Here is a 22,348-nt window from a genome sequence, read left to right on the forward strand (position 1 = left end):
ACTTAGGCGCTTTGTGATAATTGTCCGTGAAACTTTCCAGTAAAAAGATCATCCACTTTGGGGGACATTTATTGTGCAGGTCCAAATAAATTGGGGGGGGGGATCCTAAAAGTGACTTTTTCCATTTTAGCCCTCATTGAATTCTTTGCTCATCGGGGCAGAAAAAAACAGTTGAATGAAATTACACAAAACATGACATGAAAGTAAAACTTTACTCCAGTGGCTTTGCTTGGTTTGAAGTAAATCCGTTTATTAGTTTCCAAATTTTTTGCCAATGGTTTTGTGAACTGAAATGCAAAAGAGAAAAAAAATAATGTTCAGTTTTTTCAGAGTATAATCTACATAATTTTCGGAAGGGACTACGTTATCCCAGATATTGTACAGCAGCTTCATTAAGCTTAATGCAATTATGTGTTATACATTGTATCTGTGTTTTCTAAGTCAATGCAAATATTATGAGTTTGGTTTTATTAGAAGCTGAGCCAATGTGAGCATTATAATGATCCCAAATGTTATGAATAGATAAGATATTTGAGCATTGTATACACTGTGCTAATTCTAGATTTATACAGAACTGTATGTGTAACTATTACACCTAGCCTAAACGTCATTACAAGGTGGTGGAAAGTGAACATTGTGCTTTGTGATTCCAGAAAGAAAGATGCCTGCATAAAGATACTGCATAGTCAGTTAATAATCCTTGCATAACTGTCATAGGACCTGTGAGATAAAATGACGAGGTACTAAGGTCTAAAGCCACTTGGCATCCTTTCACAACAAAATCTGCTATATTATGTAGTTGTTTTTATATCTGCGAGGACATGAATTTATGACCTTTGGTTTGACCACAGATGTTACAGCAATTTGTACAACTTTGATCTTAATGATTGTGGGCAGTGGCATCCAATCTACTTATGTCACGGCCCTGACTAATATTTGGGTTTCAAGCTCTTAAAACAGGAGAGAACTAGAGAAAAAAAAACATTTTAGTGTATGCTCTGTGTTCTTGATAGTACTACAGTATGTAATTTAATCTTTTCACTCCTTACGTTAGATACTCCTACTCCTGCTTGGAGGGTGGAAACAAGGAGCTCTGGTCTTCCGGACATCACTTGAAATCCTGCCGGGAAGCAGCTTTTTCTCATGATGGACAGCGTAAGAGTCACCACCATCACCGTGTGTCATTTTAGGAACAACTGTCTCAACTGCAGGTGGGGCGAAATGTCCCCTCTGTGTAGGTTTCCAGTTTTATGAGAACTACGTGAATGTAACATTTGGGTTTACACTGTTAGATATGTTTTTATTGAATCAAAGTAGCAGACTTAACTTATTCCTCTAAAACCTTTGGGCAAGTGGATGTGCTTCTGGTCTGGGGAGGTAAGGAGAGGCTAAAATCCCCACTAAAAAACTTCATTCACCTCTCATAGCACTTGTTCTCATACTAGATCAGCGGTCTACTTAAATGAAGTTTAAGGTAGGAGTATAGGAAGGCTTAAATTGAGTGTTCGTCATGTAGCTTATTGAATGATCTAGCCACCACTGTTCTCTCATTATGTATTTCATGTAATAATTTTGAAGTGGGAATATTTGCCATTCCCGTCATGCTCCTCATCTGAAAAACATTCAGAAAAGCAAGCCTCCGCGCCATCGGGAGAGTGATCGCCTGAGCCTCTGGTGGAAGTGGCATAGCATGGAGGAGCTTAAGTGGCAATTTGCAGCACTGAACAGAATCTACGGCATTGGGAATACTGAGCAGCAAGTACAGAGGGGTGAGAGGGCAGGAAGACAGCAGCAGTACCATGGGAGGACACCTACAAGGCAGGAAGAAAGCTAGGAGCCCTAACACGAGCACTAGTGGCTCGATGAAAGATTCTTCGGATGTAGTGTGTCTCCAAGATACCAGAGAGAGTTCGCCACCAAGCAATCTACAGTCTGGAGCTTCGAATTTCAAGGAAGAGATTGCACTGGGTGCTAATGTAGTGTTCGTAGTGGTAATACAAGAATGAACTGCTCCGGCTACATCTGGGGCAAAATGAGGCCATCTATAGTTTGCATAGCTCAACTTTAACTCAAGAAGCTTCGAGGCATACAGGGGGAGCTACCATATCCTTTATTTGCCCCTAACTCGTTGGTTACTGCTGGTGTGAAGGAACTGAAAATAAGGCTCTATGTTAGCTGCATAAGAAGGCGGTGGGCACTCAATCACTGGAGCTTCCTGAGGAACCGCATGTTTGTACGGAAATCTAGACTTTATCTTTAACCCAGTTTCTAACAACAGGCTCTGTGACACCAGTAACAAATTAATCTGGAAGGACAACGGCTGTGGCAGGAATGGATACTCAGATGAGGGGGTCTGGTGCACCAGATCCTGGATGAGCTGTGCGAAATACGATCTGCACATGCCAAAGCGCACTCTGAAATATAGGCTCAGCTAAGTGATATGAACACTAACTTTCTGCAGATTAATTCCAGGCTGACCATTGCAGAGCAGAAAATCTCGGGTTTGGAAGACTCCAGAAGTGCTTAGTCGAGATTCAGACTAAACTGGATGAGATGGAGAATAGACTTAGACATGTAAACTTGCATTTTGTAGGGAATCCAGTAGGACAAGAAGACGGGAAGGACCCTATTAAATTAAAGAGACTGTCAAGACTCTCAAGGTCACCAGGGGCTAATAAAATCCTCCTTCAGGAGACACACTTAAAAAATAAGGCCCCCCTTTGTGGGTTCTGGGGTTTGTGCAGCACACTTTTTTGCTTTTGCTAATGCAGCTCTCAAGAGAGTGGCTATTTCTTATAGGAAGGGAGCTGCAATGTGAGATACTTAAGGTGCACAGGGATCACAGTGCTAGATAGATTTGAGTGTAAGTGAACACTTTAAACTTGGTCTATAACCTCAAACTTATTATGGATGTATTGAGAACTCACCACAGAGCCTTGAACCTTTGTGTAATTTCTCTAAAGAAGAATTGGGTCCTCTGATAACTGGTGGAGATTTCAATGTCCTGCCAAATAAGATTCTGGATGCTTCTCGGCTTAATAAGCCTAAGTTGGTCCAGCTCTTGCATAGACTTATGCGAGACTCCACTCTGGTAGATCCTTAGCAAAGCGATCATCCCCAGGGGATATCCTACACTTGCCAGTCACAAAGATTTAATTAAACTTCACGTATTGATTTTCTCCTCGTATCTCCTTTGCTTCAAAGGTCTCATTCAGAGATAGTATCTAATGCTTTTTCGGACCGTTCTGCAATTTCTCTGAATCTTTTCACATCAGGCCATCACTATGTGAACTCTTGATGGGTGTTCGATAAATCCTTATTAGCTAATGATCAGTGGGTGACCCAAATGCATCAAGTCTTAGGGGCCTTTTTAGAATTCAACATAGCCACAGCTTCTGTCTTTGCAGTTTGTGGAGCACTCAAGGCCTTTTTATTTTTAGAGGAGAGGTCATAGCATTCCATGCAGAAGCAAGGAAGCATGAGAAATGCAAGGTCCAGTTTCTCCAAGCTGCGTTGAAACAGGCAATAGTGGTGCATCTATTGTCTCCTACAAAGGAAACCAAGTGAACAGTGACCGTAGCTGAGCACAAGCTTGAGGAATATTTTTTTTCTCCCAAGGATATTTTAAACCATATGTAAAGAAATGGCTCCCTGTTGCAGTTACCCCCCACTTTTTGCCTGATACTGATGCTGACTTGACTGAGAAGTATGCTGGGACCCTGCTAACCATGCCCCAGCACCAGTGTTCTTTCACCTAAAATGTACCATTGTCTCCACAATTGGCACAACCCTGGCACCCAGGTAAGTCCCTTGTAACTGGTACCCCTGGTACCAAGGGCCCTGATGCCAGGGAAGGTCTCTAAGGGCCGTAGCATGACTTATGCCACCCTAGGGACCCCTCATTCATCACAGACACACTGCTTGCCAGCTTGTGTGTGCTGGTGGGGAGAAAATGACTAAGTCGACATGGCACTCCCCTCAGGGTGCCATGCCAACCTCACACTGCCTGTGGCATAGGTCAGTCACCCCTCTAGCAGGCCTTACAGCCCTAAGGCAGGGTGCACTATACCACAGGTGAGGGCATATGTGCATGAGCACTATGCCCCTACAGTGTCTAAGCAAAACCTTAGACATTGTAAGTGCAGGGTAGCCATAAGAATATATGGTCTGGGAGTCTGTCAAAAACGAACTCCACAGCTCCATAATGGCTACACTGAATACTGGGAAGTTTAGTATCAAACTTCTCAGAATAATAAACCCACACTGATGCCAGTGTTGGATTTATTAAAAAATGCACACAGAGGGCATCTTAGAGATGCCCCCTGTATTTTACCCAATTGTTCAGTGCAGGACTGACTGGTCTCTGCCAGCCTGCTGCTGAGAGACGAGTTTCTGACCCCATGCGGTGAGAGCCTTTGTGCTCTCTGAGGACAGAAACCAAGCCTGCTCTGGGTGGAGGTGCTTCACACCTCCCCCTGCAGGACCTGTAACACCTAGCAGTGAGCTTCAAAGGCTCAAGCTTTGTGTTACAATGCCCCAGGGCACTCCAGCTAGTGGAGATGCCCGCCCCCTGGACACAGCCCCCACTTTTGGCGGCAAGTCCAGGAGAGATAATGAGAAAAACAAGGAGGAGTCACTGGCCAGTCAGGACAGCCCCTAAGGTGTCCGGAGCTGAGGTGACTTCGACTTTTAGAAATCCTCCATCTTGCAGATGGAGGATTCCCCCAATAGGAATAGGGATGTGCCCCCCTCCCCTCAGGGAGGAGGCACAAAGAGGGTGTAGCCACCCTAAAGGACAGTAGCCATTGGCTCCTGCCCTAACAGACCTAAACACGCCCTTAAATTTAGTATTTAAGGGCTCCCCTGAACCTAAGAATTTAGATTCCTGCAACTTAACGAAGAAGAAGACTGCTGTACTGAAAACCCCTGCAGAAGAAGAAAGAAGACACCAACTGCTTTGGCCCCAGTCCTACCGGCCTGTCTCCTGCCTTCTAAAGAAACCTGCTCCAGCGACGCTTTCTCAAGGACCAGCGACCTCTGAATCCTCAGAGGACTGCCCTGCTTCAAGAGGAACAAGAAACTCCTGAGGACAGCGGCCCTGTTCCAAAAAGACTGCAACTTTGTTTCAGAGGAGCAGATTTAAAGACCCCTGCAATCCCCGCAAGAAGCGTGAGACTTGCAACACTGCACCCGGCGACCCCGACTCGACTGGTGGAGAACCAACATCTCAGGGAGGACCCTCCGGCGACTCCGAGACTGTGAGTAACCAAAGTTGTCCCCCTGAGCCCCCACAGCGACGCCTGCAGAGGGAATCCCCAGGCTCCCCCTGACCGCGACTGCCTGATCCTAAAGTCCCGACGGCTGGAAAAGACCCTGCACCCGCAGCCCCCAGCACCTGAAGGAACGGAACTCCAGTGCAGGAGTGATCCCCAGGAGGCCCTCTCCCTTGCCTAGGTGGTGGTTACCCCGAGGAGCCCCCCCCTTGCCTGCCTGCACCGCTGAAGAGACCCCTTGGTCTCCCATTGAAATCTACAGAGAACCCGACGCTTGTTTGCACACTGCACCCGGCCGCCCCGCGCTGCTGAGGGTGTACTTTCTGTGTGGACTTGTGTCCCCCCCGGTGCCCTACAAAACCCCCCTGGTCTGCCCTCCGAAGACACGGGTACTTACCTGCTGGCAGACTGGAACCGGGGCACCCCCTTCTCTCCATTGAAGCCTATGTGTTTTGGGCACCTCTTTGACCTCTGCACCTGACCGGCCCTGAGCTGCTGGTGTGGTAACTTTGGGGTTGCTCTGAACCCCCAACGGTGGGCTACCTTGGACCCAAAACTGAACCCTGTAGGTGGGTTACTTACCTGCAAAAACTAACAATACTTTACCTCCCCCAGGAACTGTGAAAATTGCACTGTGTCCACTTTTAAAACAGCTATTTGTGTTTTATGTGAAAAGTATATATGCTACTGTAATTATTCAAAGTTCCTAAAGTACTTACCTGCAATACCTTTCAAATGAGATATTACATGTAGACTTTGAACCTGTGGTTCTTAAAATAAACTAAGAAAAGATATTTTTCTATAACAAAAACCTATTGGCTGGAATTGTCTCTGAGTGTGTGTTCCTCATTTATTGCCTGTGTGTATGTACAACAAATGCTTAACACTACTCCTTTCATAAGCCTACTGCTCGACCACACTACCACAAAATAGAGCATTAGTATTATCTCTTTTTGCCACTATCTTACCTCTAAGGGGAACCCTTGGACTCTGTGCATACTATTCCTTACTTTGAAATAGTGCATACAGAGCCAACTTCCTACACCATAGCTGCATCATGCCGAAAAGATAAGAAGAAAATGAGCACGTAGGCAAATACTTGGAATAGTCAGCTACGTATATGATTAAACAGATCCAGGATCCAGACTTGGAGGATCTCCTGACCCAGACAGAGGCTGTATGTAAAGCCTTTCTGAAACACTGTGCAAGGCTTTATTCAGAATGTGTCGACTGAGATGGCCGAACGGTGGCTCGAAGGGCCGATCATCCCTTTGATATCGATCGATCTGGGAGAAGATAGGATTAAACCTATCATGTTGACCGAGGTAGTCCAGACGGTTAACACTTGCTGTTGGAATTCCAGCGGAAGTGTAGAAGTTATTTTTACCATGGATGAAAGGATTTCTGGCTAGACTATTTAATACAGCTCCGCAAGAGACTGAAGTTCTTAACTTTTTTCACAGAGTTGATGGTTTCTAGTTTTTTAAATAAAGGCAAGTCGGAAAGTGATATGAATTCCTACCAACCTATAAGTTCATTTAATTGCAACTAGAAACTGTTTTACACAAATTTTGGCAAATCATTTATCAGCTATAGCTTATTTGGTAATTCATGGGAGCCAGAACAGAATTTTGTTAGGAAGGAGTATGGCAACTAATACTCACTATCTGACCCAAGCAATTGACTTTCTTTCTACTCAGAAGATCAAAGCAGAAATTATAATGCTTGATGCCAATAAGGCATTTGATCAGGTTCAATGTGAGATTCTGGTCTTAGGTTTTGTTAATGTTTCCTTTTTTTCCTAGGTTTGTAAAGGCTTTAAATAATCTTTGTTAATGCAACAGCAGCTAGAGTTATAAATAGGAAACTAGCAGGCAAGATCACTAGAAGCCGTCGGACACGCCAAGACTGTCCCCTATATTATTATCTCTGTTTATTGAGTGTAGGAAGCTGGCTTTCTATATGGTGCAATAAAAAGTAGTACACCATGCAGATAATCCAGTAGATCCCCAATTGGTTTGCAGAGGCAAAAGTAGATGGAACTAATGCTCTGTTATTTGGTAGTGTGGGCGAGCAGTTAGGCTTATCAAAGGGTAGTGCTGAGCGGTTGTTGTACTCACAGAGGCAATAAATGAGACACACACAAATAATAAATCCGAGACCAATTTAGAATTTTTTTTATATATACTTTACACCCAAGAACTTGATTAAGGTAAGTACGTTTTTAAGCATAAATATTAAAATCGACAGTGCAATTTCAAAGTTCTTCAATGTTAACCTATGGGAGGAAAACACAGTGAGCAAACAAGCACTTATTGACAACTCACAGGACCAATCTTGTAGACTTAAGGTAAGTACTGGCAAGGCTTGGGACCACACCAACATGTTACTCCGGGCAGCACTTGGGCGGCCAGATGCAGAGGTGCAGTACATGTCAGATGCTCATTGTATTTTAATGGGGATTGTTTTCTGTGGATTTAGGCTGCAGGCTCCGGCTGAGGGGGGGGGGGGGTCATTGGGGGGCACCAACAGGTAGGTCACAAACGTGGGGTTCTCTGGACATAAGTGCACTTTTGGTCCTCTTCTCCAAAGCCCAGGTACGACGAATGCAGGGGTGTCCTTTGGCACTGGGTTTTCTAATCCAGGAGCAATTGTGGTTGGGGGGGGGGGGGGTGGGGGTCATCAGGGAGTCTAGGAGCTTTGAAACCACAGTGGACTCGACCTCAAGGGAGCTGGGAGACAATGTTGACACCAGGGACCGATCGGGCCGGCGGTGACAGGTGCAGTGGTTGTTTCAGGTGTCTGGGGCTACAGGCGACTTCAAGGAGTTCAGGAGGGGTGAAACCATGCTGGACGTGGACTCTGGACAGCTGGGGGACCTTGTTGGCACCAGAGGTCCTCTCCCACTCAGGTTGGTGACGGCAGGTGCAGTGGTGACTTAGGGATTTGTGGTTCCGGAGGCTACAGAGTCCTTTCTTTGGAGTTTGGAGATCCGCTGCTCATGGGAGACTTGAATCTTTCTTTAAGGCAGGCAGCATTCACAGGTTTCTAGAGGGTCAGCTGCAGGGTGAGGCATCTTTTTGATTCAGAGACCGTCAAGGGGTGCAGGCAGGCCAGATGGGTTGGTATCAGGTGAGCTTCTCCTCTTCTGCGGGTGTGTCTCTTCTTTGTCCTTTTCTTTGTAGGTCATCAGAATCTGAGTTCTAGGGTTCAGCAGTGCCACCTGAATACTCAGTTTATAGCGGCATTGTAAGGAAATGCCTCCTTGGCATGGTTACCCCCTGACTTTTTGCCTTTGCTGATGCTAAGTTTTGATTTAAAAGTGTGCTGAGGCCTGCTAACCAGGCCCCAGCACCAGTGTTCTTTCCCTAACCTGTACTTTTGTTTCCACAATTGGCACACCCTGGCATCCAGGTAAGTCCCTTGTAACTGGTACCAAGGGCCCTGATGCCAGGGAAGGTCTCTAAGGGATGCAGCATGTCTTATGCCACCCTGGGGACCCCTCACTCAGCACAGACACACTGCTTGCCAGCTTGTGTGTGCTGGTGAGGACAAAACGAGTAAGTCGACATGGCACTCCCCTCAGGGTGCCATGCCAACCTCACACTGCCTATGTAGTATAGATAAGTCACCCCTCTAGCAGGCCTTACAGCCCTAAGGCAGGGTACACTATACCATAGGTGAGGGCACAGGTGCATGAGCACTGTGCCCCTACAGTGTCTAAGCAAAACCTTAGGCATTGTAAGTGCAGGGTAGCCATAAGAGTATATGGTCTGGGAGTCTGTCATCCACGAACTCCACAGCACCATAATGGCTACACTGAAAACTGGGAAGTTTGGTGTCAAACTTCTCAGCACAATAAATGCACACTGATGCCAGTGTACATTTTATTGTAACATACACCCCAGAGGGCACCTTAGAGGTGCCCCCTGAAACCTTAACCAACTACCTGGGGAGGCTGACTGGTTTTAGCAGCCTGCCACACTCGAGACATGTTGCTGGCCACATGGGGAGAGTGCCTTTGTCACTCTGGCTAGTAACAAAGCCTGCACTGGGTGGAGATGCTTATCACCTCCCCCTTGCAGGAGCTGTAACACCTGGCGGTGAGCCTCAAAGGCTCACCCCCTTTGTTACAGCACCACAGGGTATTCCAGCTAGTGGAGTTGCCCGCCCCCTCCGGTCACGGCCCCACTTTTGGCGGCAAGGCCGGAGGAGATAATGAGAAAAACAAGGAGTCGTCACTGGCCAGTCAGGACAGCCCTAAGGCAACCTGAGCTGAAGTGACTCTGACTTTTAGGAATCCTCCATCTTGCAGATGGAGGATCCCCCCAATAGGGATAGGAATGTGACCCCCTCCCCTTGGGAGGAGGCACAAAGAGGGTGTAGCCACCCTCAGGGCTAGTAGCCATTGGCTACTGCCCTCCCTGACCTAAACACCCCCCTAAATTCTGTATTTAGGGGCTCCCCTGAACCTAGGAACTCAGATTCCTGCAACCTAAGAAGAAGAGGACTGCTGAGCTGAAAAACCCTGCAGAGAAGACGGAGACCCCAACTGCTTTGGCCCCAGCTCGACCGGCCTGTCTCCCCACTTCTAAAGACACTGCTCCAGCGACGCTTTCCCCAGGACCAGCGACCTCTGAATCCTCAGAGGACTGCCCTGCTCTAGAAGGACCAAGAAACTCCCGAGAACAGCGGCCCTGTTCAACAAAGACTGCAACTTTGTTTCAAAGGAGCAACTTTAAAACAACTGCGTTTCCCGCCGGAAGTGTGAGACTTGCTACTCTGCACCCGACGCCCCGGCTCGACTTGTGGAGAAACAGCACTTCAGGGAGGACTCCCTGGCGACTGCGAGACCATGAGTAGCCAGAGTTGCCCCCCTGAGCCCCCACAGCGACGCCTGCAGACGGAATCCCGAGGCCCCCCCCCTGATTGCGACTGCCTGACTCCCAGATCCCGACGCCTGGAACAGACTCTGCACCCGCAGCCCCCAGGACCTGAAAGATTGGAACTCCAGTGCAGGAGTGACCCTCAGGAGGCCCTCTCTCTTGCCCAGGTGGTGGCTACCCCGAGGATCCCACCCCCCTTGCCTGCCTGCATCGCTGAAGAGACCCCTTGGTCTCCCATTGATTTACATTGGAAAGCCGACGCGTGTTTGCACACTGCACCCGGCCGCCCCCGTGCTGCTGAGGGTGTAATTTCTGTGCTAGCTTGTGTCCCCCCCGGTCCCCTACAAAACCCCCCTGGTCTGCCCTCCGAAGACGCGGGTACTTACCTGCTGGCAGACTGGAACCGGGGCACCCCCTTCTCCATTGAAGCCTATGCGTTTTGGGCACCACTTTGAACTCTGCACCTGACCGGCCCTGAGCTGCTGGTGTGGTAACTTTGGGGTTGCAAAGCAAAAACAACAAGTGATGGACGGAATGCTGAACATTGTCAAACACTCACCCCCAGTCATAGATCTGGGTTTAATCCATCTTTCTTTTGCTCACCATGCCACCCCAGTTTGGACCCAGCCATATGCAAATCAGTCTTGACCCTGTTCCTCATGAGAACAGTCCAGACCGAACTGCCAAGCCAGGTCCTCACTGGACCGGAAACAAGCATCCTGGGACCGGTTTCGGGGTTTCACCCCTCATCAGCCAGGCTAGCTTGATTCCAGTGGCATGGGAAGCACGGGACCCACGTCTGGGCATACCCTTCCCACTTAGGGCGACAAAGCAAAAACAACAAGTGATGGACGGAATGCTGAACATTGTCAAACACTCACCCCCAGTCATAGATCTGGGTTTAATCCATCTTTCTTTTGCTCACCATGCCACCCCAGTTTGGACCCAGCCATATGCAAATCAGTCTTGACCCTGTTCCTCATGAGAACAGTCCAGACCGAACTGCCAAGCCAGGTCCTCACTGGACCGGAAACAAGCATCCTGGGACCGGTTTCGGGGTTTCACCCCTCATCAGCCAGGCTAGCTTGATTCCAGTGGCATGGGAAGCACGGGACCCACGTCTGGGCATACCCTTCCCACTTAGGGCGACAAAGCAAAAACAACAAGTGATGGACGGAATGCTGAACATTGTCAAACACTCACCCCCAGTCATAGATCTGGGTTTAATCCATCTTTCTTTTGCTCACCATGCCACCCCAGTTTGGACCCAGCCATATGCAAATCAGTCTTGACCCTGTTCCTCATGAGAACAGTCCAGACCTGTAGGAAGTTGGCTCTGTATGTGCTATTTCAAAGTAAGGAATAGCATGCACAGAGTCCAAGGGTTCCCCTTAGAGGTAAAATAGTGGTAAAAATAGATAATACTAATGCTCTATTTTGTGGTAGTGTGGTCGAGCAGTAGGCTTATCCAAGGAGTAGTGTTAAGCATTTGTTGTACATACACACAGACAATAAATGAGGTACACACACTCAGAGACAAATCCAGCCAATAGGTTTTTATATAGAAAAATATCTTTTCTTAGTTTATTTTAAGAACCACAGGTTCAAATTCTACATGTAATATCTCATTCGAAAGGTATTGCAGGTAAGTACTTTAGGAACTTCAAATCATCAAAATTGCATGTATACTTTTCAAGTTATTCACAAATAGCTGTTTTAAAAGTGGACACAGTGCAATTTTCACAGTTCCTAGGGGAGGTAAGCATTTGTTAGGTTAACCAGGTAAGTAAGACACTTACAGGGCTCAGTTCTTGGTCCAAGGTAGCCCACCGTTGGGGGTTCAGAGCAACCCCAAAGTTACCACACCAGCAGCTCAGGGCCGGTCAGGTGCAGAGTTCAAAGTGGTGCCCAAAACACATAGGCTAGAATGGAGAGAAGGGGGTGCCCCGGTTCCGGTCTGCTTGCAGGTAAGTACCCGCGTCTTCGGAGGGCAGACCAGGGGGGTTTTGTAGGGCACCGGGGGGGACACAAGCCCACACAGAAATTTCACCCTCAGCAGCGCGGGGGCGGCCGGGTGCAGTGTAGAAACAAGCGTCGGGTTTGTATTGGAAGTCAATGGGAGATCTCGGGATCTCTTCAGCGCTGCAGGCAGGCAAGGGGGGGGTTCCTCGGGGAAACCTCCACTTGGGCAAGGGAGAGGGACTCCTGGGGGTCACTCCTCCAGTGAAAGTCCGGTCCTTCAGGTCCTGGGGGCTGCGGGTGCAGGGTCTCTCCCAGGTGTCGGGACTTTGGATTCAAAGGGTCGCGGTCAGGGGAAGCCTCGGGATTCCCTCTGCAGGCGGCGCTGTGGGGGCTCAGGGGGGACAGGTTTTGGTACTCACAGTATCAGAGTAGTCCTGGGGTCCCTCCTGAGGTGTTGGATCGCCACCAGCCGAGTCGGGGTCGCCGGGTGCAGTGTTGCAAGTCTCACGCTTCTTGCGGGGAGCTTGCAGGGTTCTTTAAAGCTGCTGGAAACAAAGTTGCAGCTTTTCTTGGAGCAGGTCCGCTGTCCTCGGGAGTTTCTTGTCTTTTCGAAGCAGGGGCAGTCCTCAGAGGATGTCGAGGTCGCTGGTCCCTTTGGAAGGCGTCGCTGGAGCAGGATCTTTGGAAGGCAGGAGACAGGCCGGTGAGTTTCTGGAGCCAAGGCAGTTGTCGTCTTCTGGTCTTCCTCTGCAGGGGTTTTTCAGCTAGGCAGTCCTTCTTCTTGTAGTTGCAGGAATCTGATTTTCTAGGGTTCAGGGTAGCCCTTAAATACTAAATTTAAGGGCGTGTTTAGGTCTGGGGGGTTAGTAGCCAATGGCTACTAGCCCTGAGGGTGGGTACACCCTCTTTGTGCCTCCTCCCAAGGGGAGGGGGTCACAATCCTAACCCTATTGGGGGAATCCTCCATCTGCAAGATGGAGGATTTCTAAAAGTTAGAGTCACTTCAGCTCAGGACACCTTAGGGGCTGTCCTGACTGGCCAGTGACTCCTCCTTGTTGCTTTCTTTGTTCCCTCCAGCCTTGCCGCCAAAAGTGGGGGCCGTGGCCGGAGGGGGCGGGCAACTCCACTAAGCTGGAGTGCCCTGCTGGGCTGTGACAAAGGGGTGAGCCTTTGAGGCTCACCGCCAGGTGTCACAGCTCCTGCCTGGGGGAGGTGTTAGCATCTCCACCCAGTGCAGGCTTTGTTACTGGCCTCAGAGTGACAAAGGCACTCTCCCCATGGGGCCAGCAACATGTCTCTGGTGTGGCAGGCTGCTGGAACTAGTCAGCCTACACAGACAGTCGGTTAAGTTTCAGGGGGCACCTCTAAGGTGCCCTCTGTGGTGTATTTTACAATAAAATGTACACTGGCATCAGTGTGCATTTATTGTGCTGAGAAGTTTGATACCAAACTTCCCAGTTTTCAGTGTAGCCATTATGGTGCTGTGGAGTTCGTGTTTGACAGACTCCCAGACCATATACTCTTATGGCTACCCTGCACTTACAATGTCTAAGGTTTTGTTTAGACACTGTAGGGGTACCATGCTCATGCACTGGTACCCTCACCTATGGTATAGTGCACCCTGCCTTAGGGCTGTAAGGCCTGCTAGAGGGGTGTCTTACCTATACTGCATAGGCAGTGAGAGGCTGGCATGGCACCCTGAGGGGAGTGCCATGTCGACTTACTCATTTTGTTCTCACTAGCACACACAGGCTTGTAAGCAGTGTGTCTGTGCTGAGTGAGGGGTCTCTAGGGTGGCATAAGACATGCTGCAGCCCTTAGAGACCTTCCTTGGCATCAGGGCCCTTGGTACTAGAAGTACCAGTTACAAGGGACTTATCTGAATGCCAGGGTGTGCCAATTGTGGATACAATGGTACATTTTTAGGTGAAGGAACACTGGTGCTGGGGCCTGGTTAGCAGGGTCCCAGCACTCTTCTCAGTCAAGTCAGCATCAGTATCAGGCAAAAAGTGGGGGGGTAACTGCAACAGGGAGCCATTTCTTTACACAAGCCCCCCCCAGCCCACAGGCCAGGAGACTCAGCCCAAGCTGGGAGAGTCTTCCTAGTCTGTCAGGCGAGGAAGAGTAGGAGAAATAGGCTGGTTAGTTGCAGGGCCTACTCTGCCTTACATCCTTCTGTTCAGGTCATTCCCTTTGGGGAACTGACCCACTCCCACAGTGATAGGACCTAGTCTGAATTGCCTCTTGTCTGCCTCTTCAATGTCTCCACCCATTCTTTTTATTTTGGGTTTAGAGGTATCCACCTCTGCTAATCTTATCTTGGCCAGGGTTACCCCTAGCTTACCCAGAGAGGTTACCCAGAGCTGGAGTAACCCCACCATGACCAATAGGGTCAGGGGGCCTAACTTGCTATTTGGCATGGGGTCAGACCACCATGCTAAGGATAGTGCAGCCATAAAGGCTAACACCCAGCAGAGGCCACTGACAGCTGTCAGTGCCCAGAACCACACCTTTAGCTCTTCACCTAAAAGGGAAGGGGCTAAGTTACAGGCTTCTTTGGGTTCAGGTTGCCTGTCTGCTGTATTGGAGTGGGGGGTTACCACATCTTGTAGTAAACACCCTTCTTCCACTCTTTCTTCTGTTAGCTGAGGAGCCACCCACTCAGGTTTAACAGTTGCCTGACTAGCCAGGACTTCTTGTGGGTCAGGTTGGACTTTATCAGGGCCATTTTTGGAGTTCTCCCCTACTGGAGCAGAATCTCCTTGGCTTGCTGTAACCTTGGCTAAAGGTTGTCCACCCTTCCTACTCTGTTTTCTTTTCTTCTTCTTCTGGGGCCTGCTTGCATTTACTGCAGAGGCAGGACTTCCAGAATCCTTGGGAGAGGACTGGCACTGGACCAGTTTCTCTCTTGGGCTCTGACTAACCTCTGGGTAGTCATTTCCAAGGAGACAATCAAGGGGGAGGTCTGTACTGACTACTACCCTTCTCCAGCTAAGAGTGCCACCCACTTCTATGGGCACTAAAGCCACAGGCCTCTTAGTGACCCTGTCTAGGCTAACTCTTACCCTGGCAGTCTCACCTGGGATGTACTGGTTTGAGAGCACCAGCCTGTCATGCACAATAGTGTGACTGGCACAAGTGTCTCTCAGGGCAGTGGTTGGGATTCCATTCACCAGTAGGTGGTGGAAGTGTCTACTTCCCTCTGGAATCTCCAACTCACCTGTTGGGCCCTGTTTCCAGTTGAAGGCTAGGAAGACCTCCTCATCTGAGGAGTCATCTCCCATGGCTACACTGGTTACCCCTGGAATTTTGTTCTGGGGTTTGTTTTTGGGACAAGAAGTGTCCTTGGTGTGGTGCCCAGACTGTTTACAGTTGTGGCACCATGCCTTAGTGGCATCCCAGTTCTTACCCTGGTACCCACCTTTGTTTTGGGTTGTGTCTTGGGGCCCACCCACCTGTTCTGGTTTTTGGGGGCCTACTGAGGACTCTTTTTCTTTGTTTCTAGTGTCACCCACTTTCTCCTGGGGAGTTTTTGTAACCCCTTTCTTTTGGTCACCCCCAGTGGAAGTTTTGGTTACCCTAGTCTTGACCCAGTGGTCTGCCTTCTTTCCCAATTCTTGGGGAGAAATTGGACCTAGGTCTACCAGATACTGATGCAACTTTTCATTGAAGCAGTTACTTAAAATGTGTTCTTTCATAAACAAATTATAAAGCCCAACATAGTCACACACTTCATTTCCAGTTAACCAACCATCCAGTGTTTTTACTGAGTAGTCTACAAAATCAACCCAGGTCTGGCTCGAGGATTTTTGAGCCCCCCTGAATCTAATTCTATACTCCTCAGTGGAGAATCCAAAGCCCTCAATCAGGGTACCCTTCATGAGGTCATAAGATTCTGCATCTTTTCCAGAGAGTGTGAGGAGTCTATCCCTACACTTTCCAGTGAACAATTCCCAAAGGAGAGCACCCCAGTGAGATCTGTTCACTTTTCTGGTTACACAAGCCCTCTCAAAAGCTGTGAACCATTTGGTGATGTCATCACCATCTTCATATTTTGTTACAATCCCTTTGGGGATTTTTAGGATGTCAGGAGAATCTCTGACCCTATTTAAGTTGCTGCCACCATTGATGGGTCCTAGGCCCATCTCTTGTCTTTCCCTCTCTATGGCTAGGATCTGTCTTTCCAAAGCCAATCTTTTGGCCATCCTGGCTAACTGGATGTCCTCTTCACTGGGGCTATCCTCAGTGATTTCAGAGGTGTTGGTCTCTCCTGTGAGGGAACCAGCATCTCTGACTATTATTTTAGGAGTCAGGGTTTGAGGGACCCTGTTCTCCCTAGATAGGACTGGTAGGGGGGAATTTTCCTCCAAGTCACTATCCTCTTCCTCTGAGTTGCCACCCTCAGAGGGGTTGGCCTTTTCAAACTCTGCCAAAAGCTCCTGGAGCTGTATTTTGGTAGGTTTGGGGCCCATTGTTATTTTCTTTATTTTACAGAGTGACCTTAGCTCCCTCATCTTAAGATGGAGGTAAGGTGTGGTGTCGAGTTCCACCACAGTCACATCTGTGCTAGACATTTTGCTTCTAAAAGTTGGAATACTTTTTAAGAATCTACAACTGGTTCTAGAATCTAATTCAAACTTTTACAAACTTTTAAACTCTAAAAGAAATGCTAAACAGGATCTAACACAAGGCCCTAGCAGGTCTTTTAAGAATTTAGAAAACTTTTCAAATTGCAAAAATCAATTTCTAATGACAATTTTGGAATTTGTCGTGTGATCAGGTATTGGCTGAGTAGTCCAGCAAATGCAAAGTCTTGTACCCCACCGCTGATCCACCAATGTAGGAAGTTGGCTCTGTATGTGCTATTTCAAAGTAAGGAATAGCATGCACAGAGTCCAAGGGTTCCCCTTAGAGGTAAAATAGTGGTAAAAATAGATAATACTAATGCTCTATTTTGTGGTAGTGTGGTCGAGCAGTAGGCTTATCCAAGGAGTAGTGTTAAGCATTTGTTGTACATACACACAGACAATAAATGAGGTACACACACTCAGAGACAAATCCAGCCAATAGGTTTTTATATAGAAAAATATCTTTTCTTAGTTTATTTTAAGAACCACAGGTTCAAATTCTACATGTAATATCTCATTCGAAAGGTATTGCAGGTAAGTACTTTAGGAACTTCAAATCATCAAAATTGCATGTATACTTTTCAAGTTATTCACAAATAGCTGTTTTAAAAGTGGACACTTAGTGCAATTTTCACAGTTCCTAGGGGAGGTAAGTATTTGTTAGGTTAACCAGGTAAGTAAGACACTTACAGGGCTCAGTTCTTGGTCCAAGGTAGCCCACCGTTGGGGGTTCAGAGCAACCCCAAAGTTACCACACCAGCAGCTCAGGGCCGGTCAGGTGCAGAGTTCAAAGTGGTGCCCAAAACACATAGGCTAGAATGGAGAGAAGGGGGTGCCCCGGTTCCGGTCTGCTTGCAGGTAAGTACCCGCGTCTTCGGAGGGCAGACCAGGGGGGTTTTGTAGGGCACCGGGGGGGACACAAGCCCACACAGAAATTTCACCCTCAGCAGCGCGGGGGCGGCCGGGTGCAGTGTAGAAACAAGCGTCGGGTTTGTATTGGAAGTCAATGGGAGATCTCGGGATCTCTTCAGCGCTGCAGGCAGGCAAGGGGGGGGTTCCTCGGGGAAACCTCCACTTGGGCAAGGGAGAGGGACTCCTGGGGGTCACTCCTCCAGTGAAAGTCCGGTCCTTCAGGTCCTGGGGTCTGCGGGTGCAGGGTCTCTCCCAGGTGTCGGGACTTTGGATTCAAAGGGTCGCGGTCAGGGGAAGCCTCGGGATTCCCTCTGCAGGCGGCGCTGTGGGGGCTCAGGGGGGACAGGTTTTGGTACTCACAGTATCAGAGTAGTCCTGGGGTCCCTCCTGAGGTGTTGGATCGCCACCAGCCGAGTCGGGGTCGCCGGGTGCAGTGTTGCAAGTCTCACGCTTCTTGCGGGGAGCTTGCAGGGTTCTTTAAAGCTGCTGGAAACAAAGTTGCAGCTTTTCTTGGAGCAGGTCCGCTGTCCTCGGGAGTTTCTTGTCTTTTCGAAGCAGGGGCAGTCCTCAGAGGATGTCGAGGTCGCTGGTCCCTTTGGAAGGCGTCGCTGGAGCAGGATCTTTGGAAGGCAGGAGACAGGCCGGTGAGTTTCTGGAGCCAAGGCAGTTGTCGTCTTCTGGTCTTCCTCTGCAGGGGTTTTTCAGCTAGGCAGTCCTTCTTCTTGTAGTTGCAGGAATCTGATTTTCTAGGGTTCAGGGTAGCCCTTAAATACTAAATTTAAGGGCGTGTTTAGGTCTGGGGGGTTAGTAGCCAATGGCTACTAGCCCTGAGGGTGGGTACACCCTCTTTGTGCCTCCTCCCAAGGGGAGGGGGTCACAATCCTAACCCTATTGGGGGAATCCTCCATCTGCAAGATGGAGGATTTCTAAAAGTTAGAGTCACTTCAGCTCAGGACACCTTAGGGGCTGTCCTGACTGGCCAGTGACTCCTCCTTGTTGCTTTCTTTGTTCCCTCCAGCCTTGCCGCCAAAAGTGGGGGCCGTGGCCGGAGGGGGCGGGCAACTCCACTAAGCTGGAGTGCCCTGCTGGGCTGTGACAAAGGGGTGAGCCTTTGAGGCTCACCGCCAGGTGTCACAGCTCCTGCCTGGGGGAGGTGTTAGCATCTCCACCCAGTGCAGGCTTTGTTACTGGCCTCAGAGTGACAAAGGCACTCTCCCCATGGGGCCAGCAACATGTCTCTGGTGTGGCAGGCTGCTGGAACTAGTCAGCCTACACAGACAGTCGGTTAAGTTTCAGGGGGCACCTCTAAGGTGCCCTCTGTGGTGTATTTTACAATAAAATGTACACTGGCATCAGTGTGCATTTATTGTGCTGAGAAGTTTGATACCAAACTTCCCAGTTTTCAGTGTAGCCATTATGGTGCTGTGGAGTTCGTGTTTGACAGACTCCCAGACCATATACTCTTATGGCTACCCTGCACTTACAATGTCTAAGGTTTTGTTTAGACACTGTAGGGGTACCATGCTCATGCACTGGTACCCTCACCTATGGTATAGTGCACCCTGCCTTAGGGCTGTAAGGCCTGCTAGAGGGGTGTCTTACCTATACTGCATAGGCAGTGAGAGGCTGGCATGGCACCCTGAGGGGAGTGCCATGTCGACTTACTCATTTTGTTCTCACTAGCACACACAGGCTTGTAAGCAGTGTGTCTGTGCTGAGTGAGGGGTCTCTAGGGTGGCATAAGACATGCTGCAGCCCTTAGAGACCTTCCTTGGCATCAGGGCCATTGGTACTAGAAGTACCAGTTACAAGGGACTTATCTGAATGCCAGGGTGTGCCAATTGTGGATACAATGGTACATTTTTAGGTGAAGGAACACTGGTGCTGGGGCCTGGTTAGCAGGGTCCCAGCACTCTTCTCAGTCAAGTCAGCATCAGTATCAGGCAAAAAGTGGGGGGGTAACTGCAACAGGGAGCCATTTCTTTACAAGACCGAACTGCCAAGCCAGGTCCTCACTGGACCGGAAACAAGCATCCTGGGACCGGTTTCGGGGTTTCACCCCTCATCAGCCAGGCTAGCTTGATTCCAGTGGCATGGGAAGCACGGGACCCACGTCTGAGCATACCCTTCCCACTTAGGGCGACAAAGCAAAAACAACAAGTGATGGACGGAATGCTGAACATTGTCAAACACTCACCCCCAGTCATAGATCTGGGTTTAATCCATCTTTCTTTTGCTCACCATGCCACCCCAGTTTGGACCCAGCCATATGCAAATCAGTCTTGACCCTGTTCCTCATGAGAACAGTCCAGACCGAACTGCCAAGCCAGGTCCTCACTGGACCGGAAACAAGCATCCTGGGACCGGTTTCGGGGTTTCACCCCTCATCAGCCAGGCTAGCTTGATTCCAGTGGCATGGGAAGCACGGGACCCACGTCTGGGCATACCCTTCCCACTTAGGGCGACAAAGCAAAAACAACAAGTGATGGACGGAATGCTGAACATTGTCAAACACTCACCCCCAGTCATAGATCTGGGTTTAATCCATCTTTCTTTTGCTCACCATGCCACCCCAGTTTGGACCCAGCCATATGCAAATCAGTCTTGACCCTGTTCCTCATGAGAACAGTCCAGACCGAACTGCCAAGCCAGGTCCTCACTGGACCGGAAACAAGCATCCTGGGACCGGTTTCGGGGTTTCACCCCTCATCAGCCAGGCTAGCTTGATTCCAGTGGCATGGGAAGCACGGGACCCACGTCTGGGCATACCCTTCCCACTTAGGGCGACAAAGCAAAAACAACAAGTGATGGACGGAATGCTGAACATTGTCAAACACTCACCCCCAGTCATAGATCTGGGTTTAATCCATCTTTCTTTTGCTCACCATGCCACCCCAGTTTGGACCCAGCCATATGCAAATCAGTCTTGACCCTGTTCCTCATGAGAACAGTCCAGACCGAACTTGTTGTTTTTGCATTTTTCGCCCTAAGTGGGAAGGGTATGCCCAGACGTGGGTCCCGTGCTTCCCATGCCACTGGATTCAAGCTAGCCTGGCTGATGAGGGGTGAAGCCCCGAAACCGGTCCCAGGATGCTTGTTTCCAGTCCAGGGAAGACCTGGCCTAGCAGTTCGGGCTGGACTGTTCCCATGGGGAACAGGGTCAAGACTGATTTGCATATGGCTGGGTCCAAACTGGAATGGCATGGGCAGCAAAAAAATGATGGATTAAACCCAGATCTGTGACTGGGGGTGAATGTTTGACAATGTTCAGCATTCCGTCCATCACTTGTTGTTTTTGCATTTTTCGCCCTAAGTGGGAAGGGTATGCCCAGACGTGGGTCCCGTGCTTCCCATGCCACTGGATTCAAGCTAGCCTGGCTGATGAGGGGTGAAGCCCCGAAACCGGTCCCAGGATGCTTGTTTCCAGTCCAGGGAAGACCTGGCCTAGCAGTTCGGGCTGGACTGTTCCCATGGGGAACAGGGTCAAGACTGATTTGCATATGGCTGGGTCCAAACTGGAATGGCATGGGCAGCAAAAAAATGATGGATTAAACCCAGATCTGTGACTGGGGGTGAATGTTTGACAATGTTCAGCATTCCGTCCATCACTTGTTGTTTTTGCATTTTTCGCCCTAAGTGGGAAGGGTATGCCCAGACGTGGGTCCCGTGCTTCCCATGCCACTGGATTCAAGCTAGCCTGGCTGATGAGGGGTGAAGCCCCGAAACCGGTCCCAGGATGCTTGTTTCCAGTCCAGGGAAGACCTGGCCTAGCAGTTCGGGCTGGACTGTTCCCATGGGGAACAGGGTCAAGACTGATTTGCATATGGCTGGGTCCAAACTGGAATGGCATGGGCAGCAAAAAAATGATGGATTAAACCCAGATCTGTGACTGGGGGTGAATGTTTGACAATGTTCAGCATTCCGTCCATCACTTGTTGTTTTTGCAACTTTGGGGTTGCTCTGAACCCCCAATGGTGGGCTACCTTGGACCCAAACTTGAACCCCGTAGGTGGTTTACTTACCTGCAAGAACTAACAAACTCTTACTCCCCCCCCTAGGAACTGTGAAAATTGCACCAAGTGTCTAGTCTTAAAATAGCTATATGTGATTTATTTGAAAAGTATATATGCTATTGTGATTATTCAAAGTTCCTAAAGTACTTACCTGCAATACCTTTCATTTGAAGTATTACATGTAACATTTGAACCTGTGGTTCTTAAAATAAACTAAGAAAATATATTTTTCTATACAAAAACCTATTGGCCTTTGAGTGTGTGTTCCTCATTTATTGCTTGTGTATGTACAACAAATGCTTAACACTACTTCTTTGATAAGCCTACTGCTCGACCACACTACCACAAAATAGAGCATTAGTATTATCTCTTTTTGCCACTATCTTACCTCTAAGGACTCTGTGCATACTATTCCTTACTTTGAAATAGTGCATACAGAGCCAACTTCCTACAGGCATTACAGGGAGTGCCAGATGGTAACCAATGGGCTGACCACCTTTATGGTTACGATACCCTTTTTATGACCACTTCCGCTGGGAATTGGACAAAATATTAACACTAGTGACCTAAGGACAAAATACTAACACTAGTGACTTAATTCCTTCCAAACAAAGATGGAAGAATTTAAAAAGTGGTGTCCACTTCAGCTCATTCTCCTTAGGGGTGGGACTGGC

The 22,348-nt window shown here is 48.8% G+C and overlaps 1 protein-coding gene across 2 annotated transcripts in view; it reads left to right on the top strand.

The window, feature by feature from the left end:
- Positions 1–22,348, top strand: part of WDR55 (WD repeat domain 55) — a 219,813-nt gene that overhangs the window by 109,422 nt on the left and 88,043 nt on the right. For both annotated transcript variants that reach the window (XM_069199396.1, XM_069199395.1), the window contains one exon: positions 1,055–1,155. In XM_069199396.1, the coding sequence (XP_069055497.1) occupies positions 1,055–1,155 (101 nt within the window). The remainder of the gene's footprint in view (positions 1–1,054; positions 1,156–22,348) is intronic.

Source organism: Pleurodeles waltl, chromosome 7 (genome assembly GCF_031143425.1).
Source record: "Pleurodeles waltl isolate 20211129_DDA chromosome 7, aPleWal1.hap1.20221129, whole genome shotgun sequence".
Lineage (NCBI taxonomy): Eukaryota > Metazoa > Chordata > Amphibia > Caudata > Salamandridae > Pleurodeles > Pleurodeles waltl.